Source organism: Capra hircus, chromosome 21 (genome assembly GCF_001704415.2).
Source record: "Capra hircus breed San Clemente chromosome 21, ASM170441v1, whole genome shotgun sequence".
In the NCBI taxonomy this organism is placed as follows: domain Eukaryota; kingdom Metazoa; phylum Chordata; class Mammalia; order Artiodactyla; family Bovidae; genus Capra; species Capra hircus.
This window is the reverse complement of record NC_030828.1, coordinates 55,737,119-55,760,257: the sequence shown is the minus strand read 5'-3', so window position 1 is coordinate 55,760,257 and position 23,139 is coordinate 55,737,119. Positions and strand designations below refer to the sequence as shown.

At 41.0% G+C, this 23,139-nt stretch overlaps 1 protein-coding gene across 1 annotated transcript in view; it reads right to left on the bottom strand.

The window, feature by feature from the left end:
- Positions 1-23,139, bottom strand: part of LOC102187171 (wiskott-Aldrich syndrome protein family member 1-like) — a 28,097-nt gene that overhangs the window by 3,701 nt on the left and 1,257 nt on the right. The window contains exon 2 of the mRNA XM_018066120.1: positions 7,501-7,591. Within this exon, the coding sequence (XP_017921609.1) occupies positions 7,564-7,591 (28 nt within the window). The 3' untranslated portion in view covers positions 7,501-7,563. The remainder of the gene's footprint in view (positions 1-7,500; positions 7,592-23,139) is intronic.

Here is a 23,139-nt window from a genome sequence, read left to right as displayed (position 1 = left end):
GCTGCAGACACAGCAGTTTTCTGTGCACCTCATCGATTCACTGAGCATACTTCTCAGATGTAACAGTTTTTCTGAGATTCAGAAAGTTGAAGTGGTTCAGACCAGCAGCAGACCACCAAACAGTGACCATGATTTTTTTTGGTGCAAGTTTGGCCTTGGGAAGTGCTGTGGAGCTGCTTCTCAGTCCAGTCACTGAGGGTCTTTGCCAGCGGTCATATAAAATACACATTTCATTGCACATCACAAGCGGATGGTTTGCCATTGTTGCGTAGAAGACGACACTTCAAAATGACAATTTTTTTGACTTGCGGTCAGCTCATAAGGCACCCAATTATAGAACTTTTTCACCTTTTCAATTTGCTTCAAATGCCAAACCACCATAGAATGGTCTACGTTGAGTTCTTTGGCAACTTCTCATGTAGTTGTAAGAGGATCAGCTTCGATGATGGTGCTGTTGGTTGCTGTCAACTTCCGATGGCCAGCTCATCTTCAAGGCTTTCCTCTCCTTTACAAAACTTCTTAAACCACAGCTGCACTGTATGTTCATTAGTAGTTCCTGGGCCAAATGTGTCGTTGATGTTGAAGTTGTCTCCACCGCTTTATGACCCATCTTGAACTCAAATATGAAAATCACTCAAATTTGCTTTTTGCCTAACATCATTTCCATAATCTAATATAAACATAAAAAATGGCAAGTAAAAAAAATGTCATTAGCAAAAAAAAAAAAAAAAGTGAGAAATGTGTTAAAATTATATATAACATAATCACATTTATTTAAAGAATGTATTCCAATACCAAAGGCAAATTTCAACAATGCAAAAGACACAATTACTTTTGCACCAACCTAAGAGTTAATTGGAGAAGGAGATGGCAACCCATTCCAGAATCCTTGCCTGGAGAATTCCAGGGACAGAGGAGCCTGGTGGGCTGCCGTCTATGGGGTCACACAGAGTTGGGCAAGACCGAAGCAACTTAGCAGCAGCAGCAGCAGCAAGAGGTAATTATGCTGACCATAGACTCTTGGTATGTTGAGGTAAAGGTTTTTCTGAAGATTTCTTTTCTGGCAGAGGAAAAGTTATAACCAGTCTTTCTGCCTTGTAGACTTGTAATTTAACCTTACTTGAACCCTTCTTGATTCTTGATCACTAATACTGATGAGTCTGGCTAGTTAATATTTTATTCTAGATTTTCACAGCTATAAATGTAAGTGAAATTAACCTATTATTTTCTTTTCTTATACTGTCTGTATCTGGTTTTGACATAAAGCAGTTCAGTCATAAAATGAGTTTGACAGCTTTTCCTTTATTATGGTGTGTTCATTTAAGGTATGAATTATCTATTCCGTTAAGAATGTATACAGTGAAATTGGTCAGTCATGTCTGACTCTTTGCAACTCCATGGCCTGCCAGTTTCCTCTGTCCATGGAATTCTTCAGGCCAGAATACTGGAGTGGTTAGCCATTCCCTTCTCCAGGAGATCTTCCCAACCCAAGGATTGAACCCAGGTCTCTGGCCTTGTAGGTGGATTCTTTATCATCTGAGCCACCAGGGAAGCTTAGACTGTTTTAGCTCACTAATAAAATATCAATGGTAGGTCTCATTAGGCATCACTCTTTTTTTTGCTTTACATAAATTCCTGGATGGACTGACTTGATTTTTAATTTTACTAAGTAAACTATTTTTTAAATTCCCATTTTCTACCATAGTGCCTTCTAGCAACGTTTCTTCTCTTGATCCCGGGGCTTACCGCTTTCTTCTTGAGCTATCAATTTGATCATTTATTCTCATATATTTCATTTCTTTCTTTGGAATTGGAATGAAAACTTTTTCCAGTCCTGTGGCCACTGCTGAGTTTTCCAAATTTGCTGGCATATTGAGTGCAGCACTTTCACAGCATCATCTTTCAGGATTTGAAATAGCTCCACTGGAATTCCATCACCTCCACTAGCTTTGTTTGTAGTGATGCTTTCCAAGGCCCACTTCACTTCACATTCCAGGATGTCTGGCTCTAGGTGAGTGATCACACCATCATGATTATTTGGGGTCATGACAATCTTTTTTGTACAGTTCTTCTGTGTATTCTTGCCACCTCTTCTTCATATCTTCTGCTTCTGTTAGGTCCATACCATTTCTGTCCTTTATCAAGCCCATCTTTGCATGAAATGTTCCCTTGGTATCTCTAATTTTCTTGAAGAGATCTCTAGTCTTTCCCATTCGCTGTTTTCCTCTATTTCTTTGCATTGATCACTGAGGAAGGCTTTCTTATCTCTCCTTGCTATTCTTTGGAACTCTGCATTCAGATGGGAATATCTTTCCTTTTCTCCTTTGCTTCTCACTTCTCTTCTTTTCACAGCTATTTGTAAGGCCTCCTCAGACAGCCATTTGCTTTCTTGCATTTCTTTTCCATGGGGATGGTCTTAACCCCTGTCTCCTATAAAATGTCATGAACCTCTGTCCATAGTTCATCAGGCACTCTGTCTATCTGATCTAGTCCCTTAAATCTATTTCTCACTTCCACTGTGTAATCATAAGGGATTTGATTTAGGTCATACCTGAATGGTCTAGTGGTTTTCCCTACTTTCTTCAATTTGAGTCTGAATTTGGCAATAAGGAGTTCATGATCTGAGCCACAGTCAGCTCCTAGTCTTGTTTTTGCTCACTGTATAGAGCTTCTCCATCTTTGGCTGCAAAGAATACAATCAATCTGATTGCAATCAATCTGATCTGATGGTGTTGACCATCTGGTGATGTCCATGTATAGAGTCTTCTCTTGGAAGAGGGTTTTTGCTATGACCACTGCATTCTCTTGACAAAATTCTATTAGCCTTTGCCCTGCTTCATTCTGTATTCCAAGGTCAAATTTGCCTGTTACTCCAGGTGTTTCTTGACTTCCTACTTTTGCATTCCAGTCCCCTAGAATGAAAAGGAAATCTTTTTGGGGTGTTAGTTCTAAAAGGTCTTGTAGATCTTCATAGAACCATTCAGCTTCTTCAGCGTTACTGGTTGGGGCATAGGCTTGGATCACCGTGATATTGAATGGTTTGCCTTGGAAATGAACAGAGATCATTCTGTCGTTTTTGAGATAGTTGTTTTTGAGATCGCATCCAAGTACTGCATTTCGGACTCTTTTGTTGACCATGATGGCTACTCCATTTCTTCTAAGGGATTTCTGCCCACAGTAGTAGATATAATGGTCAGTGACGGTAGGGACATTTTACTCCTTGATTGAGCCCGTTTTATATTAGAACAGCTATGTTTACTTGTGGTCTCTAAGTTTATTTTTATTCCATACTAAAAATCTGTTTTTTTTCTAATATAGTAAGATACCTTTCAGGTATTAGTGCTCTTTTTCATTTTGGAGTTTAGAAATAGCATATATATTAGGAAGTAACAAAACTTTTGGATTCTGATTACTTTAATTTTGTAAAATAATTGTTTTTTTCTATACAATTAAATATGACTAATTATTAATATATATATTCCCAACAATGTATATATACAATATTGTATATATATGCATTTTATATTTTACATTTTTATTTACATGATGTAGACAAAATGCCGATGAGTATATTTTCGTGATGCTTATTATGAACGCTGATACTTTTTATTCTATTTTGCTTCATTTTCTAAAGTTCTGCTTGCAACTAAGTTGAATTTATCACTCAATAATGATCTGCAAATCATTATCTAAAATCAATTGTCCTTGCTGTAATCCCTAGTCAGTTATAGATTTTCAAACATCTCCTGGTCTGTCATGTCTCTGTTAATTTTGCCAAATGGGTACACTGCTTATAAATTTAAGTTTGATGTACTCACATTTCTTCATTATATGAGTCTTGGTTGCGAAATTTCTTTCCACTTCTAGTTCACACAGATATTCTTCTACATTTTCTTCAATTAGATTTATAAATTTAATTTTTGAATTTAGGATTTCAGTCTGATACCCATCTTTTTATTTGAATAAGGTAAGGATTCAACTTTACTTTTCTCCATGAAAATCAAAGTGTTAGTTGCTCAGTCATGTTCAACTCTGTGACCCCATGGACTGTAGTCCAACAGGTTCCTCTGTCCACGGAATATTCCAGGCAATTTAGCCAGTAGCATCAATTAAAAAATTTTTTTTTGCCATTCCATGGTGGTACCTTATTTATCCTACATGGAATTCCCTTATAACATAGATTGATTTCTGTTTCTTGGTCCATTTGACTTTTCACTAATACTCTACTGTCTGGTCACTTTTAAATCACACTAAAAGTGATCAGACAATACAGTACTAGTGAGTCCCTTGGACTGCAAGGAGATCAAAGTAGTCAGTCCTAAAGGAAATCAACCCTGACTATTCATTGGAAAGACTGATGCTGAAGCTGAAGCTCCAAAACTTTGGCTAACTGATGCAAAGAACTGATTCACTAGAAAAGATGCTGATACTGGGAAAAATTGAAGGCAGGAGGAGAAGGGGATAACAGAGGATAAGATGTTTGAATGCCATCACTGACTCATGGACATGAGCTCTGGAAGATGATGAAGGAAAGGGAAGCCTGCAGTTTTGGGGGTTGCAAAGAGTCGAACAAGACTGAGTGACTGAACAACAAATATCAAAGGTCAGTCAGTCAAGTAAGGAGATAGGTTGTCTTCAGGCAATAGCGACAGCATCTAACATCCAATGGTCAGAATGTCTCCCCAGGGTGATTATGCCTTAGACTTTTATAGGGAGGAGTAAACAAGTTGCAGAGGTGGTGATTTATAGTTTTGTTTTATTTCCAGCAAGAAGTCACGTCAATTATGTGAACAGGAAATGTCTTTTTCTGTGGCTAGCTAGTTTCTGGGGACAAAAAACTGTAATCTTAGCAAATCAGTTGTGAGACAGAGAAGGAGTGTTGGAGGGTCAGTATCTGGCCTCATCTGCAGGTTCAGACAAAGAGGGAAAGGTCTGTATTTGGCCTTAATCAGTGCCTCCTCTTGTTGAATACAAACATCATCAGTCTTAGAACAATCTCATTAATTCCTGTGGGTTTTGGTCAAGGCTCAGTTAAATTGTCCATGGAGTCAGCAATTTCTTGTTGGCTCCCCCCTTGGAGCATGGGCTTAATCATCTGTTGAGCTCTGATGGTGGTCTAAAGCTGAGAAAGGATTCTGGAGAAAAGGTGCTTAATTAGAAGAATACTTACAAAAGAAAGCAGAAAATTTGTTTATCAGAGGCTGTAAAAAGGAGTAAAACCAAGACCCAAGGCCAGTGAGAACCAGTCTAGTGGATTCCAGGAAATTAATGTGGAGATCCTTCGAGGAAGGGGTCAGGATTGTGACTGCATTGTGGAGGCAATGCAGTGAATTTCTTGGTTAGCATCTCACATGTTCTTGCTTATGATGTAGAGGTCAGAGAAGTTGGGGGATGGGGCAAATGTGAAAAAAAGTACACAACTGTGGATAAATGAGGAATAGAGAAGGAGGGCAGAAATGGAAAGGAATAAGAAAGACATGACTCAGGAAGTTCTAAAACTAAAGAAAAACAGAAAAATTAAAAAATGATGAAGATACAAAGGAGGAACATGAAGGACACTGGAGAAAGGAATCCTAGGCAATTGTGCTCCAATATCGTGGGTGGAAGTTGACCCCATTGTGGTACCATCTGCTTTTCCCAAAATTCATGAGAAAGCAGTTTGTCTCACGTCATCATCTGCTTCTGGGAGGTCTCAAGGAGCCTCAGCTTAGGGTCTGCTGCTCGGGTGACTTTTCCCAACTTCAATAAGACTTTTGTTTTTTAAATATTGAGACATAAAAGATGTATTCCTAATGGTTCTGCTGCAGTACCAGTGGTTAGAAAGACAGTGTAAGTTTCCACGGCTTCCCAGGTGGCTCAGCGGTAAAGAATGTGTTCGCCAATGCAGGAGATGAGGGTTCGATCCCTGGGTCAGGAAGACCCTATGGAGAAGGAAATGGCAACCCACTCCAGTATTCTGGCCTGGAGAATCCCATGGGACAGAGGAGGCTGGAGGGCTACAGTCCATATTGTCGCAAAGAGTCGGACGCGACTGAAACGACTTAGCACAGCACAGCACAAGAGACTCGGGTTCAATCCCTGGGTCGGGAAGATCCCCTGGAGTAGGAAACAGCAACCCACTCCAGTATTCTTGCCTGGAAAATTCCACGGACAGAGGAGCCTGGTGGGCTACAGTCCATGGGGCTGCAAAGAGTCAAACATGACTTAGTGACTAAACAACAAGTAAGGTTCCTTCCATCTGGCTTCAGGATTGGTCTTTTGATGTTTTGTTTTTTTTTTTCCCAGAAGACCAGGTCTTCAACATGAAGATCATGTAAGGGCTGAGGTAGGATATCTCAGGGGAAAGTACTGAATGCATTTGAACTATCAGTAATAAGTATGTGTATCGGATAAGACCTTGGCAATATTTAAGAAAACCAAATTGGATCAGATCTGAACCTCCTATGGTCTAAGAGTAAGGGATCTTCATGGGCCTGCCAGTGATTACTTCTCAAAGGGAGAATCACTGTTGGGGGGAAAGTGAGGATTACAGGGTCCTCAGGGCTAACAACAAGACTTAGGAGTCGAGTCAGGTTGAGTTCCTCAGCACTTGACTAACTTGTACTTCTGGCCCATTCTATTTTTGAGGATTAAGGATGGTAAGGACTGTTGTTTTTGTGGAGGGGGAAGTACTTAGCAATGTGGTGATTTCCTCTATCACTAGAGAGGAACAGAGGGATTCTCCAAGTGTGAAAAATTCTAGTGACTAACACTATATTAAATAAAGTGTCTTTAAACCGAAACATACAAAAAACAAGGTCATGTATTGGTCAGTTGGGACCAGAAGCTCACAGGAAACCATCCCTGTATTTCCCCTAGAAGTAATAGTTCAGTATTCACTAACACAGAGTCTGGCAACTTTATAGAACTTAACTACCACATATAACAAGAATTGCTGTATTTAGTACATATTTTTAAAAAGATGAGGTGAGGGAGAAATTATCTTATTTTCCATGCTGAAATACTAGAGCATTATTAACAGCTACATTTATCTATTCACAGTCATTTTATTAAATCCTCTAATTCTGATAGTTTGCTAATTTATTTGGATTTAATACTCACACAATGATGTCACATTTTGGCCTTATCATTTCCAACAGCTACTTCTTGTGTGTGTGTGTTTCCATCAGTACTTTCTAAAACTAGGAATAAACGGTGAAAATGAGTCTCCTTGTAATACATCTGAACTGAAAAAGAATAACTGTGGAGCACAGGTCACAAACTCTTAATGCCTATGGGCCAGGCATGTTACTTGACCTGGTCAAGTGTTCTGGCAGTGCCCCCTTGTGGAAGCTGCACTACAGCACCGTGATTTTCCAAGTTTGCAACTACAGCAATTCAAAATTTTTGAATACAATGTGTGAGACAGATATAGGAGTAGGGCTACTAGTTTATGGTCTCTGCTCTAGGATTTTGAGCATAACTTTGACTTTTTTAAAACACAGTTTTTCATTATCTTACCAGGTTAATGTAAATAGTTCTTGGTTCCACAGCAGTTGCCAATGTGTTGTCTGTAACATTTATTCAGGTGTTAGTTGGAAATCTGAATGCGCTTAAAATGGAAATAAAAAAAAAATTATTGAGATAATACTTACATCTACACATTGGAAATAATAGCTTCTAGTAAATGCCATCAGGAAACATGCTTCCTTGGTTCACCATTCAATGTTTTAGAGTAATTATTATTAATCACTTTAGAAAGAAAAAATAGCCCTGGTAATGTTTTTTTATTAATTTGGTTTAAGTCTTAGTTTCACTTAAATTTTCCAATGTCTTTAGCAAAAGAAAAATCAGATATATTGAGAGATAAATCAACTCATGAAAGAGTTAAGGAACTTCAAAAGGGATACAAATCACATAACCTGGGAAATGTTTTTCTTTTCAAGTCTGTTGAATATGTGGTACTTAACTTTTTTTGCAGCTACACTAAAAACACACACACAAACTCTCAAAAACTGTTCTGCTGACTCATCTACAACATAGCCAACTGTCTCCTAGGCAGCAAGGCATTTACTGATCTCCTAAGAATAGTCAGAAACTTAATGGGCTCACAGGAGCCAGGAATCAATAAGGAAGCAAGAAAAGAGAAACCTGTAGCCAACTGGAGCTTGCAGGTCCTCTTCAAAGCTAATTTCTACCATGTATCACCAACACTTTGCTGTCCTGTGGGAATGTAAGCAATGTGGTTACATTTCCCAGTCCCTCAAGGGAATCACAAATCAAGATTTTTATGTAAAATTTCCCAACTTTTAAACTATGCAGCCAAAGGTAACAGGCCAATCACCTGGATTTGATCCTCAGATTAGCAGTTTGCAACCTCAAATCAGAAGACAAAAAGTTCCTCCTGCTAAGGGACCTAAGGGGCTTCCCTGATAACTCAGTTGGTAAAGAATCTGCCGGCAATGCAAGAGACCCCGGTTCGATTCCTGGGTCAGGAAGATCCGCTGGAGAAGGTAAAGGCTACCCACTCCAGTATTCTGGCCTGGAGAATTGCATGGACTGATTAGTCCATGGGGTTGCAAAGAGTCAGACTGGACTTTCAGTTTCACGGGACCTAAGAGGCTAAGTATGCAGAAATCAAAAGCATGTTGATTACTAGAAAGTTAAGTGATACTAGCAGTCCAACACGATGAAATCTCTGTTCATTTGTCTTTTAAAATCTTTTGAAAACGCAGCGCTCAGCCAAGCATTCACACATGCAGTTTATCAAACGAGCCAACATTTATTTAGTGCTTGTTATATTATTTAGTGTTTTAAAACTCAAGAAGTGAAGGCCATTATGAATTTTCAGATGACACCACACTTAGGACAGAAAGCAAAGGACTAAAGAGCCTCTTGATGAAAGTGAAAGAGGAGAGTGAAAAAGTTGGCTTAAAACTCAACATTCAGAAAACTACGATCATGGCATCTGGTCCCATCACTTCATGGGAAATAGATGGGAAAACAATGGAAACACTGACAGACTTTGTTTTCTTGGGCTCCAAAATCACTGCAGATGGCGACTGCAGCTATGAAATTAAAAGACGCTTGCTCCTTGGAAGAGAAGTTATGACCAACCTAGACAGCATAGTGAAATACAGAGACATTACTTTCTCAACAAAGGTCCATCCAGTCAAAGCTATGGTTTTTCCAGTAGTCATGTATGGATGTGAGCATTCAACCATAAAGAAGGCTGAGTGCCAAAGAATTGATGATTTTGAACTGTGGTGTTGGAGAAGACTCTTGTGAGTCCCTTGGACAGCAACAAGATACAACCAGTCCATCCTAAATGAAATCAGTCCTGAATATTCATTGGAAGGACTGATGCTGAAGCTGAAACTCCAGTACTTTGGCCACCCGATGCAAAGAACTGACTCACTGGAAAATGTCCTGATGCTGGAAAAGACTGAAGGTGGAGGAGAAGGGGACGACAGAGGATGAGATGGTTGTATGGCATCACCGACTCGATGGACATGAGTTTGAGTATGCTCTGGGAATTGGTGATGGACTGCGAAGCCTGGCGTGCTGCAGCCCATGAGGTCACAAAGAGTCGGACACGACTGAGCGACTAAACTGAACTGACTCCCTAATTCCAGCAGAGGGCATTGAACCTCTCAGGTCAGGATAGAGAGAAGTGATTACTCCCCTTGTGGCTCACAAGAGAAATGCAACAGAAAACAGTAGAGGGAAATACTTTTGTGCCTAAGTGTCGCACATGACACTTTGTCATGTCGCATATGGCTGAGTGAGTAAGCGCGGGCGCGCGCGCGCACACACACACACACACACACACACACACTCAAGGATTGAAGTCTTTCTGAACTGACTAGAAAATTGGAATTTCAGTAGGTATCCATCTTGACTAACTGCATACATAACGAGTTCTGAGGATGGATGCTTGCAATATCTCATGCAGGGGGGTCCTCAATGTATTCTGAGTGTACAGCCAGTTCTTCCTTGAGCTATCATTGCTAACATGTCAGAGTTAATATGCCCAATATCCGTGCAGCTTTAGTTGTTTTTCTATGTATGCACATGTAATCACTCTTTTTTAGGTGACTGGATGTGAGAGGAAGATGTGACTGTCACAATTTAACCAAGAGAAACTGAGGGAAGGTGGAAAAATGAAAGAAGGTAGAAAGAACGACCTACCTGGAGCCTCCGATTTGACCTAGAGCAGCCGTGATCACATCATACAAATTATCTCATGTGTCTTTTAGCCGCATGTTTCATTAGCTGTCAATCGCTATTAAAAAGACAGAAGATCAAGTAAAGAATATCCAAGTATTGTTCCATGCTTATAATCTATGATTTTTTCCTCCAATTTTATAGGATATGTGCGAGGTTTCTAGCTTTTCATGTAGCATGAGTAAAATCTGCACATTAAACACTTGGTAGATAGTAAAATTGTCATATTGGATCCTTCTTCTGTTAACATGTAAATCTGTTGCTAAACTATACAGTTGGATAATACAAACTTTTAACTTTTAAAATAAAGATTTGACATTTGTACATCATGTTTACAAGCAGCAACAAACTATGGCTTTTTTAAAAAAATTAACAATATACTTAGCACTATGTAATATAATATGCTGTTAATAATATGACTCCTATAGAATTATTGCATTCATTGTATTTGGGGGTGGGTGGGACTGCTTTGCAAATGTGATTAAGTTAAGGATTTTAGGATGGAGAGATTATCCTACATTATGTGACTGAGCCCTAAATGCCATCCCAAGTGTCCTTATAAGAGAAGGGCAGAGGGAGGTGTGCTAGAGACACGGAAGAAGAGACTCAGGAGAGGGAAGACAAGTGAATATGAACATGAGCATGAGGACACAAGCCGGGACACCTGCAGCCACCAGGAGCTAGAAAAGCGAGGGACAGATTCTCTCCCTTAGAGCCTCTGGAGGGAGCACCGTTTTGTTGACATGTTGGTTCAACACTTCTGGCCTCCAGGGTAAGAGGTGGCTTTTGGTTGCTCTAAGCCTCTACACATGGACGTCACCAGACGGCCAACACCGAAATCAGATTGATTATATTCTTTTCAGCCAAAGATGGAGAAGCTTTATACAGTCAACAAAAACAAGACCAGGAGCTGACTGTGGCTCAGATCATGAACTCCTTATTACCAAATTCAGACTCAAATTGACGAAAGTAGGAAAAACCACTAGACCATTCAGGTATGACCTAAATCAAATCCCTTATGATTATACAGTGGAAGTGAGAAATAGATTTAAGGGACTAGATCTGATAGACAGAGTGCCTGATGAACTATGGATGGAGGTTCGTGACATTGTACAGGAGACAGGGATCAAGACCATCCCCATGGAAAAGAAATGCAAAAAAGCAAAATGGCTGTCTGAGGAGGCCTTACAAATAGCTGTGAAAAGAAGAGAGGCGAAAAGGAAAGATATTTCCATCTGAATGCAGAGTTCCAAAGAATAGCAAGAAGAAATCAGAAAGCCTTCTTCAGTGATCAATGCAAAGAAATAGAGGAAAACAACAGAATGGGAAAGACTAGATATCTCTTCAAGAAAATTAGAGATACCAAGGGAACATTTCATGCAAAGATGGGCTCGATAAAGGACAGAAATGGTATGGACCTAACAGAAGCAGAAGATATTAAGAAGAGGCAAGAATACACGGAAGAACTGTACAAAAAAGATCTTCACGACCCAGATAATCATGATGATGTGATCACTAATCTAGAGCCAGATATCTTGGAATGTGAAGTCAAGCGGGCCTTAGAAAGCATCACTACGAACAAAGCTAGTGGAGGTGATGGAATTCCAGTTGAGCTGTTTCAAATCCTGAAAGATGATGCTGTGAAAGTGCTGTACTCAATATGCCAGCAAATTTGGAAAACTCAGCAGTGGCCACAGGACACGAAAAGGTCAGTTTTCATTCCAATCCCAAAGAAAGGCAATGCCAAAGAATGCTCAAACTACTGCACAATGTACTCATCTCACATGCTAGTAAAGTAATGCTCAAAATTCTCCAAGCCAGGCTTCAGCAATACGTGAACCGTGAACTCCCTGATGTTCAAGCTGGTTTTAGAAAAGGCAGAGGAACCAGAGATCAAATTGCCAACATCTGCTGGATCATGGAAAAAGCAAGAGAGTTCCAGAAAAACATCTATTTCTGCTTTATTGACTATGCCGAAGCCTTTGACTGTGTGGATCACAATAAAATGTGGAAAATTCTGAAAGAGATGGGAATACCAGACCACCTGACCTGCCTCTTGAGAAATCTGTATGCAGGTCAGGAAGCAACAGTTAGAACTGAACATGGAACAACAGACTGGTTCCAAATAGGAAAAGGAGTACATCAAGGCTATATATTGTCACCCTGCTTATTTAACTTATATGCAGAGTACATCATGAGAAACGCTGGACTAGAAGCAGCACAAGCTGGAATCAAGATTGCCGGGAGAAATATCAATAACCTCAGATATGCAGATGACACCACCGTTATGGCAGAAAGTGAAGAGGAGCTAAAAAGCCTCTTGATGAAAGTGAAAGAGGAGAGCAAAAAAGTTGGCTTAAAGCTCAACATTCAGAAAACGAAGACCATGGCATCCGGTCCCATCACTTCATGGGAAATAGATGGGGAAACAGTGGAAACAGTGTCAGACTTCATATTTTTGGGCTCCAAAATCACTGCAGATGGTGATTGCAGCCATGAAATTAAAAGATGCTTAGTCCTTGGAAGAAAAGTTATGAGCAACCTAGATAGCATATTCAAAAGCAGAGACATTACTTTGCCGACTAAGGTCCATCTAGTCAAGGCTATGGTTTTTCCTGTGGTCATGTATGGATGTGAGAGTTGGACTCTGAAGAAAGCTGAGCGCCGAAGAATTGATGCTTTTGAACTGCGGTGTTGGAGAAGACTCTTGAGAGTCCCTTGGACTGCAAGGAGATCCAACCAGTCCATTCTGAAGGAGATCAGCCCTGGGATTTCCTTGGAGGGAAGGATGCTAAAGCTGAAGCTCCAGTACTTTGGCCACCTCATGCAAAGAGCTGACTCACTGGAAAAGACTCTGATGCTAGGAGGGATTGGGGGCAGGAGAAGGGGACGACCGAGGATGAGATGGCTGGATGGCATCACGGACTCGATGGACATGAGTCTGAGTGAACTCCGGGAGATGGTGATGCACAGGAAGGCCTGGCATGCTGCGATTCTTGGGGTCGCAAAGAATCGGACACACTGAGCGACTGAAATGAACTGAACTGAACTGAACTGAACTGAAGCCACACAATTTATGGTAATTTGTTAGGGAACTCTAGGAAACTAATATAGTACCTTAGTTACTCTACTTTCTGGTGTGTTTCTAGAACTTCAGCTGTTTTTAAATTTCTTCGTCTTCCATTGATGCTTATATATATTTGCTCTATAGTAGAAACTCAAACAAGCACCCAAGAGAGGACTATCATATTTTGGAATCACAGAGGTTTTCGTCTGTAATGAGAAATGACAACGCTTCCTGATCTTGGCAAAAGAGGTTTCCGTTTTTGTTTTGTTTTGGCTGAACTAAGCTTTCATTGCTGTATGCGGGTTTTCTCTTGTTTCGGCAAGCGGGGGCTACTCTATTATTGTGGAGCATGGACTCTAGACCATGCAGGGACTGAACCCACAGCCCCTGCATTGGCAGGCAGATTCTTAACCACTGGACCATCAGGGAAGCCTGACAAATGAGGTTTTAATTGTGTATTTTTTCTTCAGATCACATTGTTTATCTATGTAGAACTTTGTAGCTATTAAGAACTTTATATAACTGATAAAAGGAGATACCATTTATTATCCTGTCATTGAAGGCTAGTTTACATGCTGAAAAATGACATAAAAGTAGTGGCTAACACATTAAAAAAAAATCTTAATAGCATTAAAAATTATAATACAGTAAGAAATTGTAAGCTCCAAAAGGAAACAAAAATGTTATCCAGAAAACAAGGACAGAACCAAAGCCTAGGACAGTAGCAGGGACTCTAATAGTACAGGGATTTAACTTATATGCAGAGTACATCATGAGAAACACTGGGCTGGAAGAAGCACAAGCTGGAATCAAGATTGTTGGGAGAAATATCAATAACCTCAGATATGCAGATGACACCACTGTTATGGCAGAAAGTGAAGAGGAGCTAAAAAGCCTCTTGATGAAAGTGAAAGAGGAGAGCGAAAAAGTTGGCTTAAAGCTCAACATTCAGAAAACGAAGACCATGGCATCCGGTCCCATCACTTCATGGGAAATAGATGGGGAAACAGTGGAAACAGTGTCAGACTTCATATTTTGGGGCTCCAAAATCACTGCAGATGGTGACTGCAGCCATGAAATTAAAAGAGGCTTACTCCTTGGAAGGAAATTTATGACCAACCTACACAGCATATTAAAAAGTAGAGACATTACTTTGCCAACAAAAGTCCATCTAGTCAAGGCTATGGTTTTTCCTGTGGTCATGTATGGATGTGAGAGTTGGACTGTGAAGAAAGCTGAGCGCCAAAAAATGGATGCTTTGGAACTGTGGTGTTGGAGAAGACTCTTGAGAGTCCCTTGGACTGCAAGGAGATCCAACCAGTCCATTCTAAAGGAGATCAGCCCTGGGTGTTCATTGGAAGGACTGATGCTAAAGCTGAAAAGTCCAATACTTTGGCCACCTCATGTGAAGAGTTGACTCATTGGAAAAGACCCTGATGCTGGGAGGGATTGGGGGCAGGAGGAGAAGGGGACGACCGAGGATGAGATGGCTGGATGGCATCACCAACTCGATGCCCATGAGTTTAGGTGAACTCCGGGAATTGGTGATGGACAGGGAGGCCTGGCGTGCTGCGATTCATGGGGTCGCAAAGAGTTGGACACGACTGAGCGACTGAACTGAACTGAACTGAACCCTGGAAGCAGCTGGTAAAGAATCTGCCTGCAATTCAGGAGACCCCGGTTCGATTCCTGGGCTGGGAAGATCCTCTGGAGAAGGGCACAGCAATCCACTCCAGTATTCTTGCCTGGAGAATCCCCATTGACAGAGGAGCCTGCTGGGCTACAGTTCATGGGCGGTGGGGGGCTGGGGGGTGTCACAAAGAGTCACACTTGACTGAACAACTAAACACAAAGCACAAATAGGACAGGATGACCAAGAAGTGGAACAGCCCCCATGGAAATATGGCCAGTTTTCAAATCACCTGGGTTGACAAAGTTAAACTTGCTTTAAAGTGACTCAGAATTAGCAGTAACCCCAAAACCTGGCAGAGGCAAATGCAACTCTTCTCTGAAGAGAGTTCAGTTCAGTTGCTCAGTCGTGTCCAACTCTTTGCGACCCCGTGGACTGCAGCATGCCAGGCTTCCGTGACCATCACCAACTCCCAGAGCTTGCTCAAACTTATGTCCATGAGTCAGTGATGCCATCCAACCATCTATCTCATCCTCTGCTGTCCCCTTCTTCTGCTGCCTTCAAGTCCTTCCCAGCATCAGGGTCTTTTCCAATGAGTCAGTTCTTCACATCAGGTAGCCAAAGTATTGGAGCTTCAGCTTTAGCACCAGTCCTTGCAATGAATATTCAGGATTGATTTCCTTTAGGATGAACTGGTTTGATCTCCTTGCAGTCCAAGGGACTCTCAAGCATCTTCTCCAACACCACAGTTCAAAAGCATCAATTCTTTGGCGTTCAGCTTTCTTTGTGGTCCAAGTCTCACATCCATACATAACTACTGAAAAAACCATAGCTTTGACTAGATGGACATTTGTTGGGAAAATAATGTCTCTGCTTTTTAATATGCAGTCTAGGTCAGTCATAGCTTTCCTTCCAAGGAGCATAGCTTTTCTTCAGAAAAAGTAAAGCACCTCAATTCTTGGCCTCAGGCCATTTCTACAAATAGTTTTCCAAGTACAATGTTCAAACCGCAGCTGAAGAATAACAGGATCCCTCCCTCAAAAAAAAAAAAAAAAAAAAGGGACTCTATCAGCAAAAGTAAGCAGAAATAACAAACCAAAACAGACCCACCAAGTCTTCAGGCACTGGATTTATCAGATACATGCTATGAAACAGCTGTGCAAACTAAGTTTAAGTAAATGAAGAACAAGAGTGACAATATTGCTAGAAAAAAAAAGGGTTAGATAATTGGATTATAGGTTGTTACAACAAAGAAATCCAGTAAGAAAACAATGTCAGACTAGAAAGAGAAATGATGGAGAATACAGAAGATATGGTAGACTTAGATGAAGATGAAGCAATACAAAAATCTAAAATACAATCAGATGGAGTACCCCAAGGAGAGGATAAGAGGGCAGAGGGCAATATTAGAAGAAATGATGGATAATGTCAAGCATATGACGAAAAACAGCAGTTCTGACTCCAGAAGCTCAACACATTCCAAGCAATACAAGTAAAAAGTGAAATAAATAGTGAAACTAAAGAAAACCTAAATATAAAGAATTAAAAAGCAGCCAGGGAAAATAAAATGTATCATCCTCAAAAAAGGCAAACATTAGTAGCAATTAGAAATAATCTGATTTCTTCAGAACAAAAGGAAGAAGACAATTGAAAATATCTTTAATATATTTAAAAGAAAATAACCACCAACCTAGAATTCTATAGCAACCAAAAATATCTGTCAGAGATGAGGAAAAAATAATTTTCAGACAAAAACTAAGAGAGTTTCGCCAAGTGCAGTCTCACTACAGGAAACTATAAAAAGGTATCTTTCAGGCAAAAAGAAAATGATCCCAGATGGAAGGTCTGAGCTGGCAGAAAAATTAAAGGGTAAAAAGTTAACAGATTTTTGTTAGGTCGCTAAGTCGTGTCTGACTCTTTGAGACCCCATGGACTGCAGCACACCAGGCTTCCCTGTCCTTCATCATCTCCTGGAGCTTGCTCAAAATCATGTCCATTAAGAAGTGATGCCATCCAATCATCTCATCCTCTGTCACCCTCTTCTCTTCCTGCCCTCAATCTTCCCCAGCATCAGGGTCTTTCTAATGAGTCGGCTCTTCGAATCAGGTGGCCAAAGTACTGGAGTTCACTTCAGCATCACTCCTTCCAATGAATATTCAGGAACTGATTTCCTTCAGGACTGACTGGTTTGATCTCCTTGCACTCCAAAGGGACTCTCAAGAGTCTTCTCCAACACCACAGTTAGAAAGCATTCATTCTTCAGCGCTCAGCTTCATTATGGCCCAACTCTCATATCCATACATGGTTACTGGAGAAACCATTGTTGTTCAGTCACATCCAACTCCTTGTGACTCCATGGACTACAGCACGCCAGGCTTCCTTACCATTCACCATCTCCCAGAGCTTGCTCAAAGTCATGTCCAGTGAGTCAGAAAAACCATAGCATTGACTGTATGGACCTTCATTGGCAAAATGATGTCTCTACTTTTTAATACACTGTCTAGGTTTGTCATAGCTTTTCTTCCAAGGAGCAAGTATCTTTTAATGTCGTGGCTGCAGTCACCATCCACAGTGATTTTGGAGCGTAAGAAAATCTGTCACCGCTTCCACTTTTTCCCCATCTATTCACTGTGAAGTGATGGGACCAGATGCAATGATCTTACTCTTTTGAATGGTGAGTTTTAAGCCAGGTTTTATGGTTTAAGTGTGGGGTTGCTGATAAGGGTAGGGTGTGTGCAGGGTCTCCTTTAATCTGGCCTCAGGTGGTCTCTGCAGTGAAGAATCCAACATCTTCCTTTTGTCGGGTGTATTGACAGAATGTGGTCCACTGGGACCACATTCCCTGAGAAGGGAATGGCAAACCACTTCAGTATTCTTGCCTTGAGAAGCCCATGAACAGTATGAAAAGGCAAAATGATAGGATACTGAAAGAGGAACTCCCCAGGTCAGTAGGTACCCAATATGCTACTGGAGGTCAGTGGAGAAATAACTCCAGAAAGAATGAAGGGATGGAGCCAAAGCAAAAACAATACCCAGTTGTGGATGTGACTGGTGATAGAAGCAAGATCAGATGCTGTAAAGAGCAATACTGCAGAGGAACTTGGAATGTCAGGTCCATGAATCAAGGCAAATTGGAAGTGGTCACACAGGAGATGGCAAGAGTGAATGTCGACATTCTAGGAATCAGTGAACTAAAATGGACTGGAACGGGTGAATTTAACTCAGATGACCATCATATCTACTACTGCGGGCAGGAATCCCTCAGAAGAAATGGAGTAGCCATCTTGGTCAACAAAAGAGTCTGAAATGCAGTACTTGGATGCAATCTCAAAAACGAAAGAATGATCTCTGTTCGTCTCCAAGGCAAAACCATTCAATATCACAGTTATCCAAGTCTATGCCCCAACCAGTAACGCTGAAGAAGCTGAAGTTGAACGGTTTTATGAAGACCTACAAGACCTTTTAGAACTAACACCCAAAAAAGATGTCCTTTTCATTTAGGGGACTGGAATGCAAAAGTAGGAAGTCAAGAAACACCTAGAATACCAGGCAAATTTGGCCTTGGAATGAGGAATGAAGCAGGGCAAAGACTAATAGCGTTTTGCCAAGAAAATGCACTGGTCATAGCAAACACCCTCTTCCAACAACACAAGAGAAGACTGTACACATGGACATCACCATTCAGTATTATGGTAATCCAAGTCTATGACCCAACCAGTAATGCTGAAGAAGCTGAATGGTTATACGAAGAAGATCTACAGGACCGTCTAGAATTAATACCCGAAAAAGATGTCCTTTTCATTATAGGGGACTGGAATGCAAAAGTAGGAAGTCAAGAAACAACTGGAGTAACAAGCAAATTTGGCCTTGGAATACGGAATGAAGTAGGGCAAAGACTAATAGAGTTCTGCCAAGAGAATGCAGTGGTCATAGCAAACACCCTCTACCGAAAACACAAGAGAAGACTCTATACATGGACATCACCAGATGGTCAACACCAAAATCAGAGTGATTATATTCTTTGCAGCCAAAGATGGAGAAGCTCTACAGTCAGCAAAAACAAGACCGGGAGCTGACTGTGGCTCAGATCATGAATTCCTTATTGCTAAATTCAGGCTTAAATTGAAGAAAGTAGGGAAAACCACTAGACCATTTAGGTATGGTCAAATCCCTAATGATACACAGTAAAATCAAATCCCTAACAATATACAGTAGAAGTGAGAAATAGATTTAAGGGACTAGATCTGATAGAGTGCCTGATGAACTATGGACAGAGGTTCGTGACACTGTACAGGAGACAAGGAGCAAGACCATGCTCAAGAAAAAGAAATGCAAAAAAGCAAAATGGTTGTCTGAGGAGGGCTTAGAAATAGCTGTGATAAGAAGAGAAGTGAAAAGCAAAGGAGAAAAGGAAAAATATTCCCATCTGAATGCAGAGTTCCAAAGAATAGCAAGGAGAGATAAGAAAGCCTTCCTCAGCGATCAATGCAAAGAAATAGAGGAAAACAACAGAATGGGAAAAACTAGAGATCTCTTCAAGAAAATTAGAGATACCAAGGGAATATTTCATGCAAAGATGGGCCCAGTAAAAGACAGAAATGGTATGAACCTAACAGAAACAGAAGATATTAAGAAGAGGTGGCAAGAATACACAGAAGAACTGTACAAAAAAGATCTTCACGACCCAGATAATCATGATGGTGTGATCACTCACCTAGAGCCAGACATCCTGGAATGTGAAGTCAAGTGGGCCTTAGAAAGCATCATATGAACAAAGCTAGTGGAGGTGATGGAATTCCAGTTGAGCTAATTCAAATCCTAAAAGATGATGCTGTCAGAGTGCTGCACTCAATATGCCAGCAAATTTGGGAAACCTAGCAGTGGCCATGGGACTCGAAAAGGTCAGTTTTCATTCCAATCCCTAAGAAAGGCAATGCTCAAACTACCACACAATTGCACTCATCTCACATGCTGGTAAAGTAATGCTCAAAATTCTCCAAGCCAGGCTTTAGCAATACGTGAACCGTGAACTTACAGATGTTCAAGCTGGTTTTAGAAAAAGCAGAGGAACCAGAGATCAAATTGCCAGCATCCACTGGATCATCGAAAAAGCAAGAGAGTTCCAGAAAAACATCTATTTCTGCTTTATTGACTATGCCAAAGCCTTTGTGTGGATCACAATAAAACTGAGGAAAATTTGAAAGAGATAGGAATACCAGACCACCTGACCTGCCTCTTGAGAAATCTGTATGCAGGTCAAGAAGCAACAGTTAGAACTGGACATGGAACAACAGACTGGTTCCAAATAGGAAAAGGAGTACATCAAGGCTGTATATTGTCACCCTGCTTATTTAACTTCTATGCAGGGTACATCATGAGAAACACTGGGCTGGAAGAAGCACAAGCTGGAATCAAGATGGCCGGGAGAAATATCAATAACCTCAGATATGCAGATGACACCACCCTTATGGCAGAAAGTGAACAACTAAATAGCCTCTTGATGAAGGTGAAGAAGGAGAGTGAAAAAGTTGGCTTAAAACTCAACATCCAGAAAACTAAGATCATGGCATCCGGTCCCATCACTTCATGGCAAATAGATGGAGAAACAGTGGCGGACTTTATTTTGGGGGGCTCCAAAATCACTGCAGATGGTGATTGCAGCCATGAAATTAAAAGACGCTTACTCCTCAGAAGAAAAGTTATGACCAACCTAGACTGCATATTAAAAAGCAGAGACATTACTTTGTCAACAAAGGTCCATCTACCAAGGCTGTTTTTCCAGTAGTCGTGTATGGGTGTGAGAGCTGTACTATAAATAAAGCTGAGCGCTGAAGAATTGATGCTTTTGTGTTTGTTGGAGAAGACGCTTGAGAGTCCCTTGGACTGCAAGATCAAACCAGTCCATCCTAAAGAAAATCAGTCCTGAATGTTCATTGGAATGGTTGATGTTGAAGCTGAAACTCCATACCTTGGCTGCCTGATTCGAAGAGTAGACTCATTTGAAAAGACCCTGATGCTGGGAAAGTTTGAGGGCAGGAGAAGGGGACAACAGAGGATGAGATGGTTGGATGGCATCACCGACTCAATGGACTTGAGTCTGGGTAAACTCTGGAAGTTGGTGATGGACAGGGAGGCCTGGCCTGCTGCAGTCCATGGGGTCGCAAAGAGTCGGACAGGACTGAGCGATTGAACTGAACTTAGTTACAGAAGGAGCTTAAAGAAATTTTGTGTATGCCTGAGGCAACCCTGCCCCAGGGCTTCACTAATGCTTTCTCGGCTTTCCCCCCTCCCCTCTCCATCTCCGTACCCCTTCCCTTCTCTGATGAGGAACCATTTCAATGTGCCCTTTATGACTCAGGGAAGGTGATGGAGGTTGGAATCTATTCCCTGAAAACAAGGCACAGGGAACACAGAAAGTCTTCTGTGCCCAGAAGCCCCACAGGGTCCTGCTTGCTTTCAGAAGTAAGCCCTGTAGATTTGGCTAATGGGACTGAGGAACTAAATTTTAAATCCTACTTAATTTTAATTAATTTGAACTTTGGTATTGGAGAAGATTCTTGAGTATCCCTTGGACAGCAAGGAGATCCAACCAGTTAATCCTAAAGGAAATCAGTCCTGAATATTCATTGGAAGGACTGATGCTGAAGCTGAAACTCCAATACTTTGGCCACCTGATGCGAATAACTGATTCACTTGAAAAGACTGATGCTGGGAAAGATTGAGGGCGGGAGAAGGGGACAACAGAGGATGAGATAGTTAGATGGCATCACTGACTCAATGGACATGAGTTTTAGCAAGCTGCAGGAGTTGGTGATGGACAGGGAGGCCTGGCATGCTGCAGTCAATGGGTGTCACAGAGTCCGACACGACTGAACTGAATTTTAATTAATTTTTAAATTAAAAAAATGATACTTGATTTATTTGGGGGAAAAAAGTATATTTGAGGTAACTTTAGTTTGTGAATCTACTTTTTCAGCTGTTAAATTTAGTGAAACCTAAACCCACACGGAGGAGGCCTCAAAGAGTTGGACACAACTGAGCTGCTGCTGCTTCTGCTAAGTCACTTCAGTCATGTCCGACTCTGTGCAACCCCACAGACGGCAGTCCATCCAGGCTCCCCCATCCCTGGGATTCTCTAGGCAAGAATACTGGAGCGGGTTGCCATTTCCTTCTCCAATGCATGAGCAACTGAACTGAAACCCACATCATATATTTCCAGTGAAAATTCAGCATCCATATAGAAATCGACACTCAAGGTAAAGCACATATCATATTTTGAACTTAGCATGAAAATAATCATTCAAAATATCTCATTAATTTTATACTGAATATTTTGCATTCAACTGTCAACTGAAAAAGACACCGCATAAAAGTTGTGAGTTAAGTTCTATTAAGAGACCTTACTGATATATAGCCCTTGCAACAGGCTCTTAGCGCTAAGGTGCTGCTCCAAAGTAATAAGGGAGGAGCCAGGAATATATACAAACTTTTTGCTAGCAAAAACATTCCTAGTGAAGCATAAAAAGATTACTGTAAATCACAAATAACAGACATCTAGGGTTAATGATTTTAGTGCTTTTTTCTACTTTGGGGAAGATGTTAGAATCTGGTGGTCATAGAAAATTTTCCATAGATATGTATATCTTATTTCTCTTGGGGCCAGTGAATCCAAAGCACAGAATACTTGCCGTTTTTCCCCATCCTGAATTCCCCTCAGGGTGCACTGTCTTGGGTACACTGCAGTGGCTAATGCTTGGAATCTTGCAGAACTGGCATGGCAGGTATTTTTTTCTTAACACATTAAAAACACATGCTTCAGCAGTTGCTTCATACTTTTAAAGAAGTGGCTACCGTAAAGCTACATATGAAACTCACATTTTCCCCCCATCGGCCAGCAATGACCTAGACGGCCCGGCAAATAGTAAAAAGCCCTGTAAAATGGTGGCTATTGTTTGCATCATAGGAATGAGAACGTCATTCTTCCGTGAAGATTAACAGATTCAACACTGAACGTTGAAAATTACTCAGTATGATTATACAGTACTCCATTTGTCTCTGTAAAACCGTTAAGTTCTTTTCGCCACATGAAGAGCTAGAAAACAATTCTGACAAAGGACAGAGGAACAGAGGTAGCAGCTATTTTAAGTGGAGGGTCTAGACCTGTGATTTCAAGCTTGGTCCCACAACCAGAAGTAGAAAACTGCCCCAGGGCCCCAGATTCGCACCGCAGTGTTTG